The sequence below is a fragment of the Pan troglodytes genome, chromosome 22 (genome assembly GCF_028858775.2).
Source record: "Pan troglodytes isolate AG18354 chromosome 22, NHGRI_mPanTro3-v2.0_pri, whole genome shotgun sequence".
NCBI lineage: Eukaryota > Metazoa > Chordata > Mammalia > Primates > Hominidae > Pan > Pan troglodytes.
Window position 1 is genome coordinate 47,156,402 of NC_072420.2, and position 19,335 is coordinate 47,175,736.

Consider the following 19,335-nt stretch of genomic DNA (forward strand, 5'->3'; position numbering starts at 1 on the left):
TGCACTCCATGATACCCTGTCTAAAAAAAAAAAGAAAGAAAGAAAGAAAAAGAAAATCGGCGCCAGAGCAAATCCTACACAAGCCCACTTGTATCAGAAATTTAAAATAGTCAGACTCATAGAAGCAGAGAGTAGAATGGTGGTTGCCAGGGACTGGGGTGGTGGGAGAATCTGGAAGGTGTTGATCAAAGGGTATATAGTTTCAGTTATACAGGATGAGTAACTGCTAGAGAGCTGCTGTACAGCATAGTACATATAGTTAACAATACTGTATTGTATATTTAAAAATTTGTTAAGAGAGTAGAGCTCATGTTAAATGTTCTTATCACAAACAGGAAAGGAAGAAACTTTTAGAGATGATGTTTATGTTTATGGTGATGGTTTCACAGGGATATACTTACCTTTAAATTCATCAAAATTTATACATTAAATATGCACAAGTTCTTATAGGTTAATCATGTCGATTTAAAAAAAGAAATATCAGTGATTTCAATTTTAATATCCTAAAACTTTAAACATGCTTCATTGCCAGCTATTCTGTACTTGTTTAATTCCTGTCTTTCTTTCACCGCTTAAGTTTAAACTTCACTTTCTGTTGGAGGCTCTGCCTTCTACTAAAGCCCCCTTCTCCCCAACCTTCACAGAATAAAGTGCCTGTGCTCTGTATCCTTTTAAAACTCATTGTATCACTCTTGTAGGATCATAATTATTTGTTTCATGATTATTTGTTTGCTTGTCTTTTCTATACCATTTTACAGGGAGCATTTCAAGAGGAAGGTTTGATCTGCTCATCTTTCTGTCTCCAGCACCTTGCACATTTTAGTCATTTTAATGGATGCTTATTGAGTTAATAAAAGTGAAAACTTCACATGGTGTTTATTCAGTTTCAAATAAAGAATCCTCTGTAAATGGATTCAAACTTAGCTTTTTTACAGCAGTTTTTCTAATTCAGTGAACCCATCAGCAGGATGGATCTGTGCCTCAGGGAGCTGTTGAATCAGAATGTGGCCTTTGTTGCTTTAAGTGACCAGAAAGAAAAAATTTAAGAGGAGACTGAGATAAGTGCACTGTTGCTCCTGTCCTCCTGTAGGATCCAGGCTAAGCTGGAGAGGCCTCACTGGTGTGGAGCTCGATGACGTACATCTAATCGAATAGTTTGTTTGGGGCCCATGAGGGCATAATCCACTGATGGCCTCATCGCCATGCTGTGGGTCCACACTACCCTCAAGCTGAGGCTATGCTTCCTGTAGCAGGAATACCAAGGCTCTTTCCCAGGAGTCCTGATGAGAACTTTGTCTCAAGGACTCCTCATTGGCCTGGCCTGAACTTTCTTAGTGCTGCCTTTGGTCTAAGACTTTTTCTGTCCGACCTGCCTTCCTTTCCTCTTCCCCTGGCAAACATCTACTGGTTCCCTCCCCATTTTCCCTCAAGGGCATTTTCCCACATAAATCTCCCTTTCACGTAGTGTGTCCTCAGTGAGCATTAGCCACGTGTGACTGCTTCTCTTATCATCAGGGCAGGTCAGGGGCCAGGATACCTGTTCCATCTTTTGAAAAAAAAGATAGAATTCAAGAGCTGCAGTTTTGTTTTTCAAATCACATATTTAATCTTTTAATGTATTATTTTGGCTGATGTGATATACATTTATTTAGTATAAAAATGAATTCAGGCCAGGTGCGGTGGCTCACGCCTGTAATTCCAGCTCTTTGGGAGGCCAAGGCAGGCGGATCACCTGAGGTCAGGAGTTCAAGACCAGCCTGGCCAACAGAGAGAAACCTCATCTCTACTAAAAATACAAAAAATGGGCTGGGCACAGTAGCTCACACCTGTAACCCCAGTACTTAGGGAGGCCAAGGCGGGCGGATCACCTGGGGTTGGGAGTTCGAGACCAGCCTGACCAACGTGGAGAAACCCCGTCTCTACTAAAAATACAATATTAGCCAGGCGTGGTGGCACATTCCTGTAATCCCAGCTACTCGGAAGGCTGAGGCGGGAGAATCACTTGAACCCAGGAGGCGGAGGTTGCGGTGAGCCGAGATCGTGCCATTGCACTCCAGTCTGGGCAACAAGAGCGAAGCTCCGTCTCAAAAAAAAAAGTGGGGGGGCCAGGCACGGTAGCTCACGCCTGTAATTCCAGCACTTTGGGAGGCCGAGGTGGGCGGATCACGAAGTCAGGAGTTGAAGACCAGCCTGACCAATATGGTGAAACCCTGTTTCTACTAAAAACAAAAAAATTAGGTGGGTGTGGTGGCGCATGCCTGTAATCCCAGCTACTCAGGAGGCTGAGTCAGGAGAATTGCTTGAACCTGGGAAATGGAGTGAGCAGAGATCACACCATTGCACTCCAGCCTGGACGACAGAGTGAGACTCTGTCTCAAAAAAAAAAAAAAAATTAGCCAGGCATGGTGGTGGGCACCTGTATTCCCAGCTACTCAGGAGGCTGAGGCAGGAGAATCGCTTGAACCCAGGAGGCGGAGGTTGCAGTGAGCCAAGATAATACCACTGCACTCCAGCCTGGGAAACGAGTGAAATTCTGTTTCAGAAAAAAAAAAAAAAAAAAAGAATTCATATTATTTGGTCACTCTTCTATGGTATAACTGAAGAAAGGAAGGAAATGAATTAGGGTTAAGTTAATGGGAAAACTTTATTCTACCAGTAAATATTTTGTTTATTTAATCTTGCTCTGTTGCCCAGGCTGGAGTGCAGTAGCACTATCATAGCTCATTACAGCCTCAAACTCCTGGGCTAAGCTATCCTCCGCTTTCGCCTCCCAAGTAGTTAGGATTTCAGGTGCACTCTACCGTGCCTACTTTTAAAGTTTTTTTTTTAGATTCAGAGTCTCACCACGTTGCCCAGGCTAGTCTTGAACTCCTGGTTTCAAGCGGTCTTCCTGCCTTGGCCTCCCAAAGTCCTGGGTTTACAGGCATGAGCCACTGTGCCTGGCCTTATTTGTTTTTGTTTTTTAAGAGCAGTCTTAGGTTCACAGCAAAATTGAGAGAAAGGTACGAACTATCCCATATTCCCCCACCCTTATACGTGTACAGCCTCCCGCATTATCAGCATCCCAGTAAATCTTTTAAAACTAATTTTTGCTGTGCAGTGAGCTTGCTTCTGGGTAGAATTAACATAATCCTTGTGGCTCAATCTTTACACCTTTAAATTAGCTGACATTTTCAGTATTGCACTGGTCTATTAAAAAGACTAGGAAGTTATACACTGCTTAGCAAAGAAAACTATCGTCAGTGAAGACACAACACTTAAAAATAGCTGTTACTTCTATTGTGTATTGATAGATTATCACTTAGACTAATGTACCCAAGGGGCCCCCTCACACAGGAAGTGCATGGCCTCTGTTCTTAGGATTTCCTGGGTTCTTGAAGGCAGCAGCTAAAATTATAGCTGGGAGACAGTGATCATGCGGGGGTTTCCTTTCAGACTTTGAATTAATCAGCTATAAGGAAGGAATAGAAATCCTGTGTCTTCTTTCTACACTGAACTGTTCATAATTTAAGAGTACCATTTTGGAAATAGCAGACAAAGAGCTTTTACACTCTTTCAGATTTTAGAAGTTTTTCTGCAGTATCTTTAGTAAAGAACCTTTAAATTAAGTCTCTGAAACAAAAGGACACAATTGTTGGTATGCTGAAGCCCTAACCCCAATGGATTATATTTGAAGATTGGACCTTAAGGAGATATTTAAGATCAAATGAGGTCAAGGGGGTGGGCCCTCATCCAATAGGACTGGTGTTCTTTTAAGAAGAGGAGGAGACACCAGGGATATTTGTGCATAGAAAGGCCATGTGAAGACATAGGCAGCTGTCTGCAAGCCAAGGAGAGAGGCTTCACCAGAAATGAACCCTCTGGCACCTTGATCTTGAGCTTTCAGTCTCCAGAACTGTGAGAAAATAAATGTCTGTTGTTTAAGTCGCCCACTCTGGTATTCTGTTACGGCAGCCTGAACAGACGGACACTCAGTGTGTCATCCTGTTGTTTAACAACATTCAACAGACTGAGTGCCAGGAGGCTTACAGTCTAGCGGGGGCTGAAAGACATGTAAACAGTGGCAATATCATGAAATGTGTATAGAACCCAGTCAGCCCAAGGGGAGGGATCATCAGCACTGCGCAAGCTGGGCCAATAGAGGAAGTACAGTTTCCTTGAGCTTTGTTTTGAAAGCATGTGTGAAGAGGGTGGAGAAGGAGGAGCGGGGATGGACATGAAGACAAAGGGAGGTGAACTGAAGTTGAGTGGGCCAAGGAATTCCAGGCAGTGTTCCACAGGTAGAGGAGGAAAGGCAGGGGCTAACTTACAGCAGGGCTCACACATCCTAGTAAGGAATTTGGACTTGATTCTCTGGAGTCTAGACAAGCTGGTTGAAACAAACTCAAATTCCTCCCTGTAGCTTGTTGGGTGTTGTGGATGTGTGAGGTGACCAAGAGTAAGGCAGGAGGGGTGCTGGTACCTGTTGCCTCTAGAATGGCACTGTTTAGAACTTTCTGCAACGATGGGAAAGTTCTGTGGTGTCCAGCATGGTGGCCACCAGCCACATGTGGCTACTGAACACTTGAAATGTGGGTAGTGGGACGAGGGAACTGATTGTTCAATTTAATTTACTTTTAATTAATTAAAATTTAACCATGCATGGCTAGTGGCTGCTGTACTGGACAACAGCAAAGTGTATGTTCTGCATGAAGGCTTCCTATTAACAACAAATACCATGAAAATACATTTTATTCCTACCACTGCTCTCGACAAAGGAGAGAAAATGAGCAAGATGAAAATATGTGTACACATTCAAGAACTCAGTGAATCTTGTAAACAGATGTCAATTTCCTATTTTTAATTAAAGGCTATGGGGCAGGAGTTTGAGACTACCCTGGGCAACATAGGGAGACCCTGTCTCTACAAAGAAAAAAAAAATTAGCAAGGTGTGTTGGTGCATGCCTGTAATCCCAACTATTTGATAGGCCAATGTGGGAGGATTGCTTGAGATTGAGGCTGCAGTGAACCGTGATTATGCCACTGCACTCCAGCCTGGGTGCCACAGTGAGACCATGTCTCAGGGAAAAAAAAGGGGGGGGGCATGGGGGTGGTTTTTCTTGGGTGCTTTATTTATTTTTTATTTTATTTTATTTTGGAGACAGAGTCTTGCTCTGTTACCCAGGCTGGAGTGCAGTGGCGCAATCCCAGCTCACTGCAACCTCCGCCTCCTGGGTTCAAGAAATTCTCCTGCCTCAGCCTCCCAAATAGTTGGGATTACAGGCGTGTGTGCCACCACGCCTGGCTAATTTTTGTATTTTTAGTAAAGATGGGGTTTCACCATGTTGGCCAGACTGGTCTCGAACTCCCGACTTCAAGTGATCCACCCACTTTGGCCTCCCAAAGTGCTGGAATTATAGGCGTGAACCACTGCGCCTGGCCAGGTGCTTTACTTTAAACAGGTCTTCTTTAATAAATAATGGAGCCAGCAGTACCCCCACACTGCCCCACCTTTTTAAAAAATGTATTAACAAAACATTTCTGCATAATCTCTTTTGTCTCTTTCTGTCTCCCTCTTTGATTTAGAAAGATTGTTCTGCAGTATGTGAAAAGTAGATTGGAGGAGTCTGAAATTGGGGGACAGAAAAGTTAGCTTGAAAAACCCATTGCAGTAATCCAGGGCAAGAGATTTTGCTGGTCTGGACAGAGCTGAGCCAATAAGATGGAGAGGGCAATCAGAAGTAGAGCCAGCAGGCTTCTGTGTGAAGTGCACAGTAAAGGAGGGTCTAGGGTGACTCTGGAGTTTCTGAAACACCTGTCTGGGAGATGATGGTGCTGCTCACGAAGACGTGGAACACAAAAGGAGTGTGAGGCTGCTCTAGGAGATCTGAGTGGTGGGACCCAGAGTGCATTTGGATATATGAGTCTAGTACTTTCTAGAAAGGGCTAGGCTAGTAATTTGGAAGTCATCAGCACATAGATAGTAATTGGAGTGAATATGATTACCCCATAAGGAGAAATGAATAATGCAAAGAGAGCCTAGGAAAAAACTCTGAGGAACCCAAATCCATACGGGAAAGGCAGAGAAGGGAGAGACTGCAGGGAAGACTGAGGAAGGAGACAGAACATGTGTGGGCATCTGTGCAGCTGAGGCAGGGAAATGTGTGTGGAGGATTTTCTGGGTCAGTATTCATGACCAATCATCAGGTAAAGATGACTGTACTTCCCCAAATCTCATTGAAATGGTTGAAGAGGTTTTTTTGTTTTTTGGTTTGTGTTTTCCTAAAGAGGTGAGATCTCACTGTGTTGCCTAGGCTGGTCTTGAACTCTTGGGCTTGGGCTCAAGTGATCATTTAGCCTCAGCCTCCCAAGTAGCTGGAACTATAGCTGCGCACCCCCACATCCTGCTAGGTTTTCAAAATTGAAAAGGAATTCATAGTCTAGATTCTGGGAAATTGGAACGGTGGATCAGAGCAGTGAGGATTATCTGATTAGGGAAGATAGGGATGGAGCAGGTCTGCAGCAGATGTACAGTGCATCCTTTGAACAAAGTTGTGGAGGAGGATGGGAGGTTGTAATGAGGAAAGGATATGGTTTTCATCGGTTTTCCAGAGTCTGCTGATGTATTCCTGTAGAAGGTACCACCAGTTGTTTGGGGAAGTGGGCACTCAGAGAGCAGCCCTATGTCTGCCTCAACCAGAGACACTTCTCCACTTACACTCTTCCTAAGAGTTCAGTTGAACAGAAGATGTGCAGCTGAAAGGTTGGAAAAACATGGAAGTGGATAATATCTAAGTTCTCCTTTCAGTTGCGAGGCTAGTCTAAGTTTTCTAATCATGAATGTTTACTAAGAATTATTTCACCATGTGGCTTTAGCTCACCAAGTGATATTTAAAAACATTCTTCCATTAAATACCTGCTATTTAAAAAGGTTTATTACCTATTTATACACAAACTTGTTAGCCAAGAGCTATATTTTTATGGAAGAGTCTTGTTACCTTTCACTGACATTGTTATCTACCTATATGTCCTGAATGCATGTTCAGGGTCTTACTTCTGTTAGAAGGAATAATTTAAACAAGCTCATGAGTACTGTAGAAAATATGGCAGACATTCATATTGAGCAAGTACTCTCTGGTCCTTGGAAAGTGCAGTATAGTCAGCCACAGGCTTCAGTTTGAAAGTCTTTTAAGAGTTAGAAACTTCTGAATGTGGAAGACTGCTTCTTGTTTGATTTTTCTCTAATTGTGAAATATTTCAAACATACCAAAAACTTGTGTGAGTCATGATATATGTACCCACGTACCTACCACCCAATTTTTAAAAAATGAAGATTTGGACACATTAGATTCATATTTGAACCATTATAGAGAGAGATGACTCCCATTCACTCTCTGATTCCATTTGTCATCTTCCCAACTTCTCTCCTGAATTTGGTATTTTATCATTTAATTGCATTTCCATATATCCTGAAACAATCGATAGTGTTTTTGCATATTTTAAAACTATGTAAATCATCTTTATAAATCCTTCTGAAACTTGCTTTTTACCTCAATATTATGTTTTAAAAATTATGATGATTGGCTGGGCGCAGTGGCTCACGCCTGTAATCCCAGCACTTTGGGAGGCCAAGGCGGGTGGATCACGAGGTCAGGAGATTGAGACCATCCTGGCTAACATGGTGAAACCCCATCTCTACTAAAAATACAAAAAAAAAAAAAAAAAAATTAGCCAGGCATGGTGGTGGGCACCTGTAGTCCCAGCTACTTGGGAGGCTGAGGCAGAATGGTGTGAACCCGGGAGGCAGAGCTTGCAGTGAGCTGAGATCACACCACTGCACTCCAGCCTAGGGGACTGATCAAGACTCCGTCTCAAAAAAAAAAAAATTATGATGATTATGTTAATACATGTAGCTCTGGCTCAATCTAACTAACTGCCGTGTGGTATTATCTTATATGGTTATACCATGTTGTGGTAGTTTTTTTCTCCCAAGTGTATTTTTGAAACAAATAGAGGTTGAGCAATCTACAGAGTTGGCATCAGCATGACTCCACAGTCCTCTTGGAGAAGAGTGCCCGAGGAAGGCACAGGGCACTAGCCCAGAAGCACAGATAGAGACTAGCATGGGGAAGAGCTCAGGAAAAGGAGGGAAATGGAGAGAGCCATCAGACAGGGTAGTAAGTGTAGGAGTCAATGTGTGCTCAATATAGAGGAAGCAGATCTAGGGTGTTCAAGGCAGATTTGGGATGAATCTCACGTCTTCTAGTCATAGCATCACTCTATTTTTTTTTTTTTTTTTGGAGACAGAGTCTCACTCTATTGCCCAGGCTGGAGTGGTGGAGTGGAACAATCTTGGCTCACTGCAACCTCCGCGTCCTGGGTTCAAGTGATTCTCCAGTCTCAGCCTCCCCAGTAGCTGAGATTACAGGTGTGTGCCACCATGCCAGGTTAATTTCTGTATTTTTTATTAGAGATGGGGTTTCACCATGTTGGCCACCATGGTCTCAAACTCCTGACCTCAAATGATCTGCCTGCCTTGGCCTTCCAAAGTGCTGAGATTACAGGCGTGAGCCACTGCACCCAGCCTGTAGCATCGCTCTTAATCTGGAAGTTGACGTACCCCTGCTAGGCCGTGGATATGTAAAAAGGATCATTTAATTTCTCTGTGCATCTGTCTTCAAGTTTTACACTGGTCAGGTATGGATCACTCCTCGTTTTCTTGCCCCTCCTGCTCTTCCTCTGTGTGGGCACCTCCAATAGGACCTGTCCGATTGTTTGGGTAAATCTAGCAACATTGACTTAAGCTTACCCCTCCCATGGTAAGTCAAGGAATCACGTGCCCTTTTTCCTAATAGAATATCAAAACTAAAGATTTATACGTATATATTTTTATCCAGGCGTGGTGGCTCACGTCTGTAATCCCAGCACTTTGGGAGGCTGAGGCAGGCAGATCAAGACCAGCCTGGTCAACATGGTGAAACCTTGTCTCTACTAAAAATACAAAAATTAGCTGGGCGTGGTGGCAGGCGCCTGTAATCCCAGCTACTTGGGAGGCTGAGACAAGAGAATTGCTTGAACCCAGGAGGGTCAGGTTGCAGTGAGCTGAGATTGCGCCACTGCACTCCAGCCTGGGTGACAGGGTGAGACTCCGCCTAAAATAAAAAAAAAAGATATTTGTGTGTGTGTGTGTGTGTGTGTATTTCTTTTTTTTTTTTTTTTTTTTGAGTCAGAGTCTTGTCCTGTCGCCCAGGCTGGAGTACAGTGCCACGATCTCGGCTCACTGCAACCTCCGCCTCCCTGGTTCAAGTGATTCTCCTGCCTCAGCCTCCTGAGTAGCTGGGATTACAGGAACGCACCATCACACCCAGCTAATTTTTTTGTTTTGTTTTTTTTTTTTGGTAGAGGCGGGGTTTTGCCATGTTGGCCAGGCTGGTCACGAATTCCTGACCTCAGGTGATCCACCTGCCTTGGCCTCCCAAAGTGTTGGGATACAGGCGTGAGCCACCACGCCCGGCCATCTTTCACATTTAGATGCGTAATTCACCTGGAATTTAATTTCATGCGTGGTGTGAGGGAACAGTGATTTCATTTCTAGTGCAGTTGGGTAATCAGTTGACTCAGAACATTTGGAAGAGGCTATCCTTCCCCTGCTGCTTTGGACTGATTTCTGCTGTGTTGTTCTACTTGTTTATCTTAGCACCTGCTCCATTCTGTCTTCATATCTGGTAAAGTCTGCCCTTTTAATTTTATTTTGTTTTTCAAGCTTGATTTAGCTAATCTTGGCCCTTTGTATTTCCCTATATACTTTGGAATCAGCTTGTCAATTTCTATGCAAGAAACTTTCAAGAATTTTTTTTTTTTTTTTTTTTTTTGAGAGGGAGTTTCGCTCTTGTTGCCCAGGCTGGAGTGCAATGGCGCGATCTCGGCTCACAGCAACCTCCGCCTCCCGGGTTCAAGCCATTCTCCTGCCTCAGCCTCCCGAGTAGCTGGGATTACAGGCATGTGCCACCATGCTTGGCTAATTTTGTATTTTTAGTAGAGACAGGGTTTCTCCATGTTGGTCAGGCTGGTCTCGAACTCCGGACCTCAGGTGATCTGCCTGCCTCGGCCTCCCAAAGTGCTGGGATTACAGGCGTGAGCCACCACGCCTGGCAAAACTTTCAAGAATTACTCAGGCTGACTCTTGTGATCCACTTGGAGAGAAATTACACTTTACAGTATTGAGTCTTCAGATTCATGAATGTGGTATATCCTTTCATTTCTTTAGGTCTTTAATTTATCTCAGTAATGTTTTTATAATGTTGTTAGTTTCTGGGTAGTGGTCTTGCACACCTTTCATTAAATTTATTCCTGGATTTGAGATACAGTATTTTTCAGTCCTAGAATTTATGTTTTTTTTTTTAATTCACAATCCTGCTTTTTAATTCCCTAAACATATTGATTATGGTTATTCTAAAGTTCCATTTTCTATAGCTTTCTATTATTGTTTCTCATGGATTTTAGTCATAGTTTCTTGCTGCCATATGTGCCTATTACTTCTGATCAAATGCCAGACATTGTCTATATAGTGATCATTTGTGACCACAAAGGGCTTTCTTTTGCATCTGGTAGGTAGATAGGTTGGGAATACATGCAGTCCAAGATCACTTTAATCTATATAGAGAGAAAGTGATTTGAAACTGGCTCCAGTCCTTATGAGTGCTGCTCTATTTTTAGTTCATACCCAAGGTGTGGTCCTTCTGAGTCCCAACAAACAACCTGGGATGCTTTCCAGGGCACCTCGACCGTGATGAGCTCCTGCCTCTCTGAGTCTGTCCAAGTTCCACTCAGTTCAGCTACTTGGTGATTACTTTTTGACTTCGCTTGGCCCTCAGTTCTTCACTACTGTAATGTCTTCAGATTTAAAGAAAAACTTTAATGTGATCTTTTTAGTTGTTCCCATTGGAAGAGTTGGTCTGAGTGCTATAATTTTGTCAGTGCCATAAATGGAGTTCCTATGTGTGTGTATGTATTCAGTTTAATGAACATATTTTTCATATTTTATTAAAAACTGAGATAAAATATTTACTAAACATTAAAAAAGCCCGCTTTTAATTACAAATGAATGAGACAGTGGACATTCAAACACTACTGTGGAAGCATATCTATACTCTTCAGTGTTAAGCATAATAATTTGCTTATTTTTTTTTAAGGTCTCATTCTGCTATTCAAGCTGGAGTGCAGTGGTGCGATCATAGCTCACCGCAGCCTCAAACTCCTGGGCTCAAGCAATCTTCCCACCTCAGCCTCCCTAGTAGCTAGGACTATAGGCATGTGCCACCACAGCCAGCTAATTGGTTTTTTTTTCTCTTTTTGTAGAGACAGGGTCTCTTTATGTTGCCCAAGGTGGCTTCTAACTCTTGGGCTCAAGCAGTCCTCCCACTTTGGCCTCCCAAAGTGCTGGGATTACAGATGTGAGCCACCATGCTTGGCTGCATAAATAATTTAAATTGCAGTCAGATAGGCTCTACTTTTGTGTATTAGATCTGTATATTTAAGACCCCTGTGTTTGGAAACTTTAAGACTTGGAAAGTGAAATCTCTACGTGCTTATATTAAGTATAAGAACGACTGTTACCAGTGAGTGGTGCCACCGTGCAAAATATTACTCTTCACAGATTTTCCTCACCTTTTGTTCTGTGTCACGAGCTTGGAGACTGCCTGTATTTTTTTTTTTTGTGGCATCTGTTTTCAAGTTTTATTATGGTCAGGTATTGTATTAGTCTGTTCTCATGCTGCTAACAAACACAGAACCGAGACTTGGTAATTTATAAAGGAAAGAGGTTTAATGGACACACAGTTCCACATGGCTGGGGAGGCCTCACAATCATGGCAGAAGATGAAGAAAGCAAAGGGACGTCCTACGTGGTGGCAGGCAAGGGGGTGTGTGCAGGGGAACTGTCCTTTTATAAAACCATCAGATCTTGTGAGACTTACTATCCGGAGAACAGCATGGGGAAAAACCTGCCCCCGTGATTCAGTTACCTCCCACTGGGTCCCTCCCATGACACGTGGGGATTATTACAATTCAAAGTGAGATGTGAGTGGGGAGGACACAGAGCCAGACCATATCAGGTGTGGATCATCCCTCATTTTATTGTTTCCTCCTGCTCTGTGTCGGCACCTCCAGTAGGACCTGTCTAGTCGTGGCAGCTGTGGGCTTTCCCAGCTGCCATGGCACAGAGACCTTGCCTTGGGATCCTGGGTAAGCTTGTGTGGCCCAAGTTGGGACCTAGTGGACTCTTTGGACCCGTTCTTTGGCAGCAAGGGAAAGGCCAACACCTTTCCAAAGGAATAAACGCTGGCAGCTGTGTCCAGCTCACTTGGGTCCAGGGTCTCTGGTGTGTATCTGATTTCTGGCTGGTGCCCACCTTGGAAGCGGTAAAAGTGACCTGACCAAAGGCAGACTGTACTGTACTGGATTGGAACCTGCCGGGCCCTTGGGGCTCCCAGCCATTGTGTCATGCCCTGTTGGGGTGCTTCTTCCTTAGCCACACTTGGTCCATTGTGGAGTCACCCAGCTGCTAAGTGCCTGAAGTACTTCTTTGTCAGACACTCCTTTCAGACTCCGGAAAGCTGATTTGCTTGAGCCCAGAAGTTGGAGGCTGCAGTAAGCTATGCCACTGCACTCCAGCCTAGGTGGCAGAGTGAGACCCTGACTCTAAAACATAATAAAAGACCAAAAAAGAAAAAGAACAGCACCATCATCCCCAAACACTCCTCATACTATCCCTTTACAGTCTCCCGGTCCCCTAGCTGATCTATTCCCTATCCTTATGGGTTTATCTTTTCAGAAATGTCATATAAATGGAATCATATAGCATGTAACCTTTCGAGAATGGCTTTCTTCTTTCAGCGTAATGTATTTTGAAATTTATTCACACTTTTGCGAGTATCAATAGTCTGTTCCTCTTTATTGCTGAGTAGTTTTCCATAGTATGGTTACGTCACAGTCTCTTCATTCACTTGACATCTGGGTTGTTTCTAGTTTTTTGGTGATTAAGAATAAAGTGGCTATAAACAATTGTGTACAGGTTTTTATGTGAACACAAGTTTTTACTTCTCTAGGGTAGATAATCAAGTGGAATTGCTGGGTCATCTGGTGAGTGTTTGCTTTACTGTATAAAGAACTTCCACACTGTTTCCCAGAGTGGCTATACCATTTTGCATGCCCATCAGCAATATATGAGTTTCTATTGCTTCACAGTCTTTGTCAGCACTTGACATTGTCAGTATTTTTAAAGCTTTAGCTGTTTGAATAGGCATATAGTGGTATCTCATTATGGTTTTGTGTTTCCTAACAGAAGGAAAATGATAACAGCGGAAATCAGTGAAACTGAAAGCAGAAAAAACAATAGGAAAAAATCAGTGGGGCCAGGTGCAGTGGCTCACACCTGTAATCCCAGCACTTTGGGAGGCTGAGACGGGTGGATCACTTGAGGTCAGGAGTTCTAGACCAGCCTGGCTAACATGGTGAAACCCCATCTCTACTAAAAATACAAAAATTAGCCAGGCGTGGTGGCGCATGCCTGTAATCCCAGCTATTCCAGAGGCTGAGGCAGGAGAATCACTTGAACGCAGGAGGCAGAGGTTGCAGTGAGCCAGTTGTGCCACTGCATTCCATCCTGGGTGACAGAGCAAAACTCCGTCTCAAAAAAACAAAAACAAAAACAAAAAACAGTAGAACCAATACCTGGTTCTTTGAAAAGATAATAAATTTGATAAACCTCTAACAAGACCGACAGTGAGAAAATACCAAAGACACAAATTACCAGTCAGGAATGAAAGAGGGCAATCTCTATAGACTGCACAGACATTAAAGCATGATAAGGGAGTACTATGAACAACTGTATCCATTTCTGGTCATATGCCCAGTAGATGTTTCGGGCAACGATGGACCGCATATACAACAGTGGCTCCATGAGATCATGATAAAGCTAAAAATTCTTACCACCTAGTGACCTTGTAGCCATTGTAACACAACACATTACTCACGTGTTTGTGGTGATGCTGGTGTAAACAAACCTGCTGTGCTGCCAATCTTAAAAATCTAATCCATATAATTAGGTACTGTACATAATACTTGGTAATGATAAATGAATTTTACTGGTTTATGTATTTACTGTACAATTTATTGTTATTTTAGAGTATATTCCTATTATATTTTAAAAATGTTAACTGTCAAACAGCCTCAGGCAGACCCTTCGTGAGCTATTTGAGAAGAAGGCTTTGTCATTATAGGAAGTGTCAGCTTCCATGCATGTTATCACCCTTGTGCACTACTCATCTTTGTTCCTGTGACCTGTAGGGGTAGTTGAGTGCTTTTGAGAATGGGTTTTTAGAAACTGTGTTGCCGAGTGAAGGACTTGGTGATATTACTAGAGATTTGGCATCTGTGATCCTAAGTGAGATTCTTCTGCAGCAGTGGAGTTCAGCCAGAGCCATATTCCGTACCTCTGTGATGCAGATTAATTGCCTCTCCTACACACATGCACATTTGAAAATTACTGCCTTCTAAACCTTAAAAAGTTGTGCACAAGTTGAAATTTAATAAGTGAAATTGTAGAGTTATATCCTGAACCTGATGAGGATTGTCACTGCAGCACTGAGCATGTTGGTGTGGGTGGTGGCTGGCTGTGGACCTGGAAGTGTCCAGTGATGGAGTGAGGGGGTGAACAAGGATGACGTACTTCCAAGGGGTACCCGGGTCAGTGCAGTGGATCAGGTGTGCTCATTGCATTGAGGAAGGGTTGGTTTTAAAAATGGAAGGCTTAGGGAAGAAAATAGTGATTTATAATATAATGCCATTCGGGTCAATTAAAAATACACAGACACAAAGCAACATGCATTCTGCAGAATATATTCTAAAAGACACTATAAAAAAGTTTCTAAAAGACACTATAGAAAGAAGCTATAAGAAAATATGTCTAAAAGACACTAAATGCAAAAAAAAAAGTCTGAAGAGATGGAACACAGTGGGGACACAGGGAATAAATAAATGGAAGGACAGGCAGATAAGCATGAGAGGCTTGGGAGGAGCCAAGTGAGCTCTTAAAGCAGAGGCTCTGTGCAGAGGGCAGGGCTTGGGCGCAGTGCAGGGTGGAGTAGGTGGGGAGGTTGTGGTAGGCTGGTCTGGACCAGAGCAGCTGCTTGGCCCACAGGCCGTGGCTCAGGCTCTTCTTCTGTAGGATGGCATATTAATGCCTACCCAGAGGCTTCCACTGAGGCTTAACTTAGATGTCAGATATTCAACGGTGTCAGTCTGTTCACACAACAAATCCTGCAATAAAAAATACATCTAAAGGAAATACTCGATTATGTACTCAATAAATGACATCAGCCTGTGTCTTCTGATTCACAGCAGCCTTACTGCTTTGCTTGCTTGTTTTGAGAGAAGGGAGATCTTACAAAACACTAAAAACTCTACCATGTTCACCCAGAGGACAAGCTAATCATGAGAATTGTAATATGTATTTCTGGTCTAAATAAAGTCTTCACATCACACATCCACTGTTAGAACTTCCAGGTATGTGTAGGAAACCAAATAGTGTGCTTACATTAAGAAGTGTTTTCATGATGGTGCATTTCCTACCTCATTCCTAGGTGGTTTAATTTGTTTTCAGGCTGTTTTTCCTTATGATAATTTACTGGAACAGCCGTCCTTTTTCCTCCTTTCCCAAGGACACCCCTTGGCCTGGGACGGCTTGTGTCCCATGGGTCCCTTATTGCAATACTTGTGAAACTTGAACCTGCACAGGAATTACTGGAGGATCTTGATAAAGTGCGGATTTGGATTCTGTCAATTTGGGATATGGCCTTAGAGTTTGCATTTTTGGCAAGCTCCCAGGGGATGGTGATCACAATTTTTAAAATTTGAAGTGTTATTTACACACAGTAAAATTCACCCTTACTCTTCTACAGTAGTACAGATTTTTGACAAACGCATATGCTCATGTAACCACCACTACACTCCCAACGTAGAACAGTTTCACCACCCTCAAAATTCTCTTGTCTTTTCCTCACTCCCAGCCCCTGGCAACCACTATCTGTATCTGACGCTATGGTTGTATCTTTTCCAGAATGTCATAAAAGTTGAGTATTCAGTAGCCTTTTGAGTCTGGCTTCTTTCACTCAGCAGCATGCATGTGAGATCTATCCAAATTGCTGTGTGTATCCGTAGTTTGTTCCTTTTTTACTGCTGAGTGGTATTCCATTTTATGGGTCCATTATAGTTTATTTGTCCAAACACTTCATGGAAGGACATTAGTGTTTCCAGTTTTTCAATCATAAATTGATGTTTAATTTTAAAATTTTGGAATTGTAGAAGAAATGCAATTCTTTTTTCCATTGTTGTTTTAGGTGACATCACTCAAAAAGGATATGAAAAGAAAAGGGCAAAGCTGCTTGCACGTTATATACCGCTTATTCAAGGTAAGGTCAATACACTCAGGTGTTACATAGCAATTATATTGTTTCATAACACGTGATTTTTAAATTGTTTTTAGAGTTTAACATTTGTTAGCAATGTTAAACCAACTTTAAACACTGGTATATGTTGATTATTGATTGAGACAGGGTCTCGCTGTGTTGCCCAGGCTGGTCTTGAAAAATATGCCTCTAATGTTAAATAATAAAATCCAAAGGCATAGGTTATAATTTAAAGCTCTGGCTTGATACAGATCTCAGATCTCATTCCCAAAGAGGATTTATTTTATTTTTATGATTATGAACAACCTGGCACAATTCTTACTAGGGCTAGAGCATCTATTGTAAAGATGTCAGTTCTTCCCACATTAGATTGATTTGTAGATTCAGTGCATTCATCATTTCAGTAGGTTTTGTGTGTGTGTGTGTGTGTGTGTAACTTAACGAGTTAGTTCTAAAATGTATATCCAAGTATAAAAGGTCAAGAGACCCAAAATATTTTCAAAAAAGAATGAGGTGAGAGGATTGGCCCAACCAGGATATGAAGAGTTATTATTAAAGCTGTTGTCACTAAGACAGACTGGACAGCTCAGACAAATGCATATGTGTGCGGACTTTGCACATGGGAATGGTGGTGTGGCAGGCATGGTGCTGGCATAGTTCTTTATCCATATATGAAACACATGACATTGGAGACAAAAATTGGTTCCAGATGTATTAGGCCTAAATGTGAAAGGTCTTTAAAGCCTTTAGAAAATCTTATAGGAAAATTGTTACCATCTCAAGATAGGAAGGATTTTTTGATGTCACTAAAGGTACCAAAAAGCAGGAACCATAAAGGAAAGGATTGATTAATTGGACCACATTAAAATTAAGAACTTCTTTTTTTCAAACGTCATCATAAAGAGATTGCAAAGACAAACTACAGAGTGTGAGAAGATAGTTGTAACACAAATAAGAAGTAGTATCCAGAGGCCAGGCGCGGTGGCTCACGCCTGTAATCCCAGCACTTTGGGAGGCTGAGGTGGGGGGATCATGAGGTCAGGAGTTCAAGACCAGCCTGGCCAACATAGGGAAGCCTTGTCTCTACTAAAAATATAAAAATTAGCCGGGCATGGTGGTGCGTACCTGTAGTCCCAGCTGCTCGGGAGGCTGAGACAGGAGAATCACTTGAACCTGGGAGGTGGAGGTTGCAGTGAGCCGAGATTGTGCCACTGCACTCCAGCCTGGGTGACAGAGTGGGACTTCATCTCAAAAAAAAAAAAAAAAAAAAAAAGAACTAGTATCCAGAATGTACCGAGCAGTGCTGTCCAGTAGAACTTCTTGCAGTAACGGACATGTTCTCTGACTGCATTGTCCAGTATATGAAACACCAGCCATGTATGATGATTGCACGTAAGAGGCAAGGTCTTACTCTGTTGCTCAGGCTGGCGCACAGTGGTGTGATCATAGCTCACTGCAGTCTCAAACTCCTGGGTTTGAGCAGTCCTCTCACTTCAGCCTCCTGAGTACATGGGATTACAGGTGTGCACCACCACGCCCAGCTTACTGATTGAGATGGGGTCTCGCTATGTTGCCCAGACTGGTCTTGAACTTCTGACCTCAAGTGAGTTTTCTGCCTCAGCCTTCCAAAGTGCTGGGATTACAGGTGTGAGCCACCACACCTTCCCTTAATTTAATTAGTTTAAACTTAATAGCCAGAAAGTCTCCCAACATGATAAGAAAAAGTCTAGTAGAGAAATGGATGAAGATTCAAATAGGTTATTTCATAAGAGGAAATCCAAATAGCCAATGAGCAAATGTAAAGATGTTTAACCTCACTAGTAATCAGAGCAATGCACATTGTAACCACAGCCATCTGTCCTGTTGGAGAGGATTCAATCAGTAGGGTGCAGGCAGCTAGTATTACGTAGTAAAGTTGAAGAGGTGCAGCAGTTCTTCAGGTACATATTTGCCCTAGAGAAACTCCTATTTGTTTGCACCTTATTCTCTTGTACAAAAATGTTCATTATATCTGTAAACTGCCAAGAACTCAAATACCCATCAACAGAATTCATACAGCGGAAAGCTAAAGACCTACATGCATCAGCAAGAATGAATCTTGTAAACATCGTGAGGATGAAGGAAGCAATTACAAAGGCATATAGCCAATACAAGCTTAAAAAAAGACGCCAAACCGAGCTGTTAATATTTAGAGAGCTGGTGTAGTGAGTCCAGAAAGAGAAGGAAATGGTTTTCACAGAAGCCAGCACACCATTTCCTTATGGAAGTTAAATTGGAGAGGGCCACAGGGACCCCTAAGGCACTGAGTGTTTTATTTCATAACCTATGTGGTGGTTACATTGATTGTTTCTTAATAATATTCTTAAACTGCATACATGCTTTGTATTGCCTATATTGGTATGATATATTTTATAACAGATCAACAACAACAAGAAGATTGACGAGGCTCTTTATATGCTGATATTTATTCACCCAAAATAAAAACAAACTCAGAGCAAAATTGGGATTGAAGGAAACTATTAAAATATCTCTAAAGCCCATTTGTCCAAAATCACCAGCAATCATCAAACTAAACAACCAGATACTGTAGCCATTTCCCTTCCAAATGGGTAAACAGAAATGCTGGCCATGCCCATTCTTATTACACATTATTTGGGTGGTCACAGCTGATGCAGTGCGATGGAAAACAAAGCAGAATAAATAAATATTAGAGAACAAAAGATAATCATCTTTAAATATAGGTGATATTATTTTATACCTCAAAAACTCATGTGACTGCTCATGTAACTATTAGTAAGTGATTTTGGTTTGATATGAAGATAGAAGGCAAATATGCGGCTTTTCTCTAGCAATATTTCTGTTTTCAAATATGAAAAAATCTTATTCATAA

The 19,335-nt window shown here is 42.3% G+C and overlaps 1 protein-coding gene across 33 annotated transcripts in view; it reads left to right on the forward strand.

The window, feature by feature from the left end:
• DIP2A (disco interacting protein 2 homolog A) overlaps window positions 1-19,335 on the forward strand; it is a 113,216-nt gene that overhangs the window by 9,697 nt on the left and 84,184 nt on the right. For all 33 annotated transcript variants that reach the window (XR_010154501.1, XR_010154509.1, XR_010154498.1 and 30 more), the window contains one exon: window positions 16,377-16,448. Coding sequence is in view for 21 of the 33 variants with exons in the window: in XM_063803614.1 (XP_063659684.1) it covers window positions 16,377-16,448 (72 nt within the window). In the remaining 12 variants the exon portion in view is untranslated. The remainder of the gene's footprint in view (window positions 1-16,376; window positions 16,449-19,335) is intronic.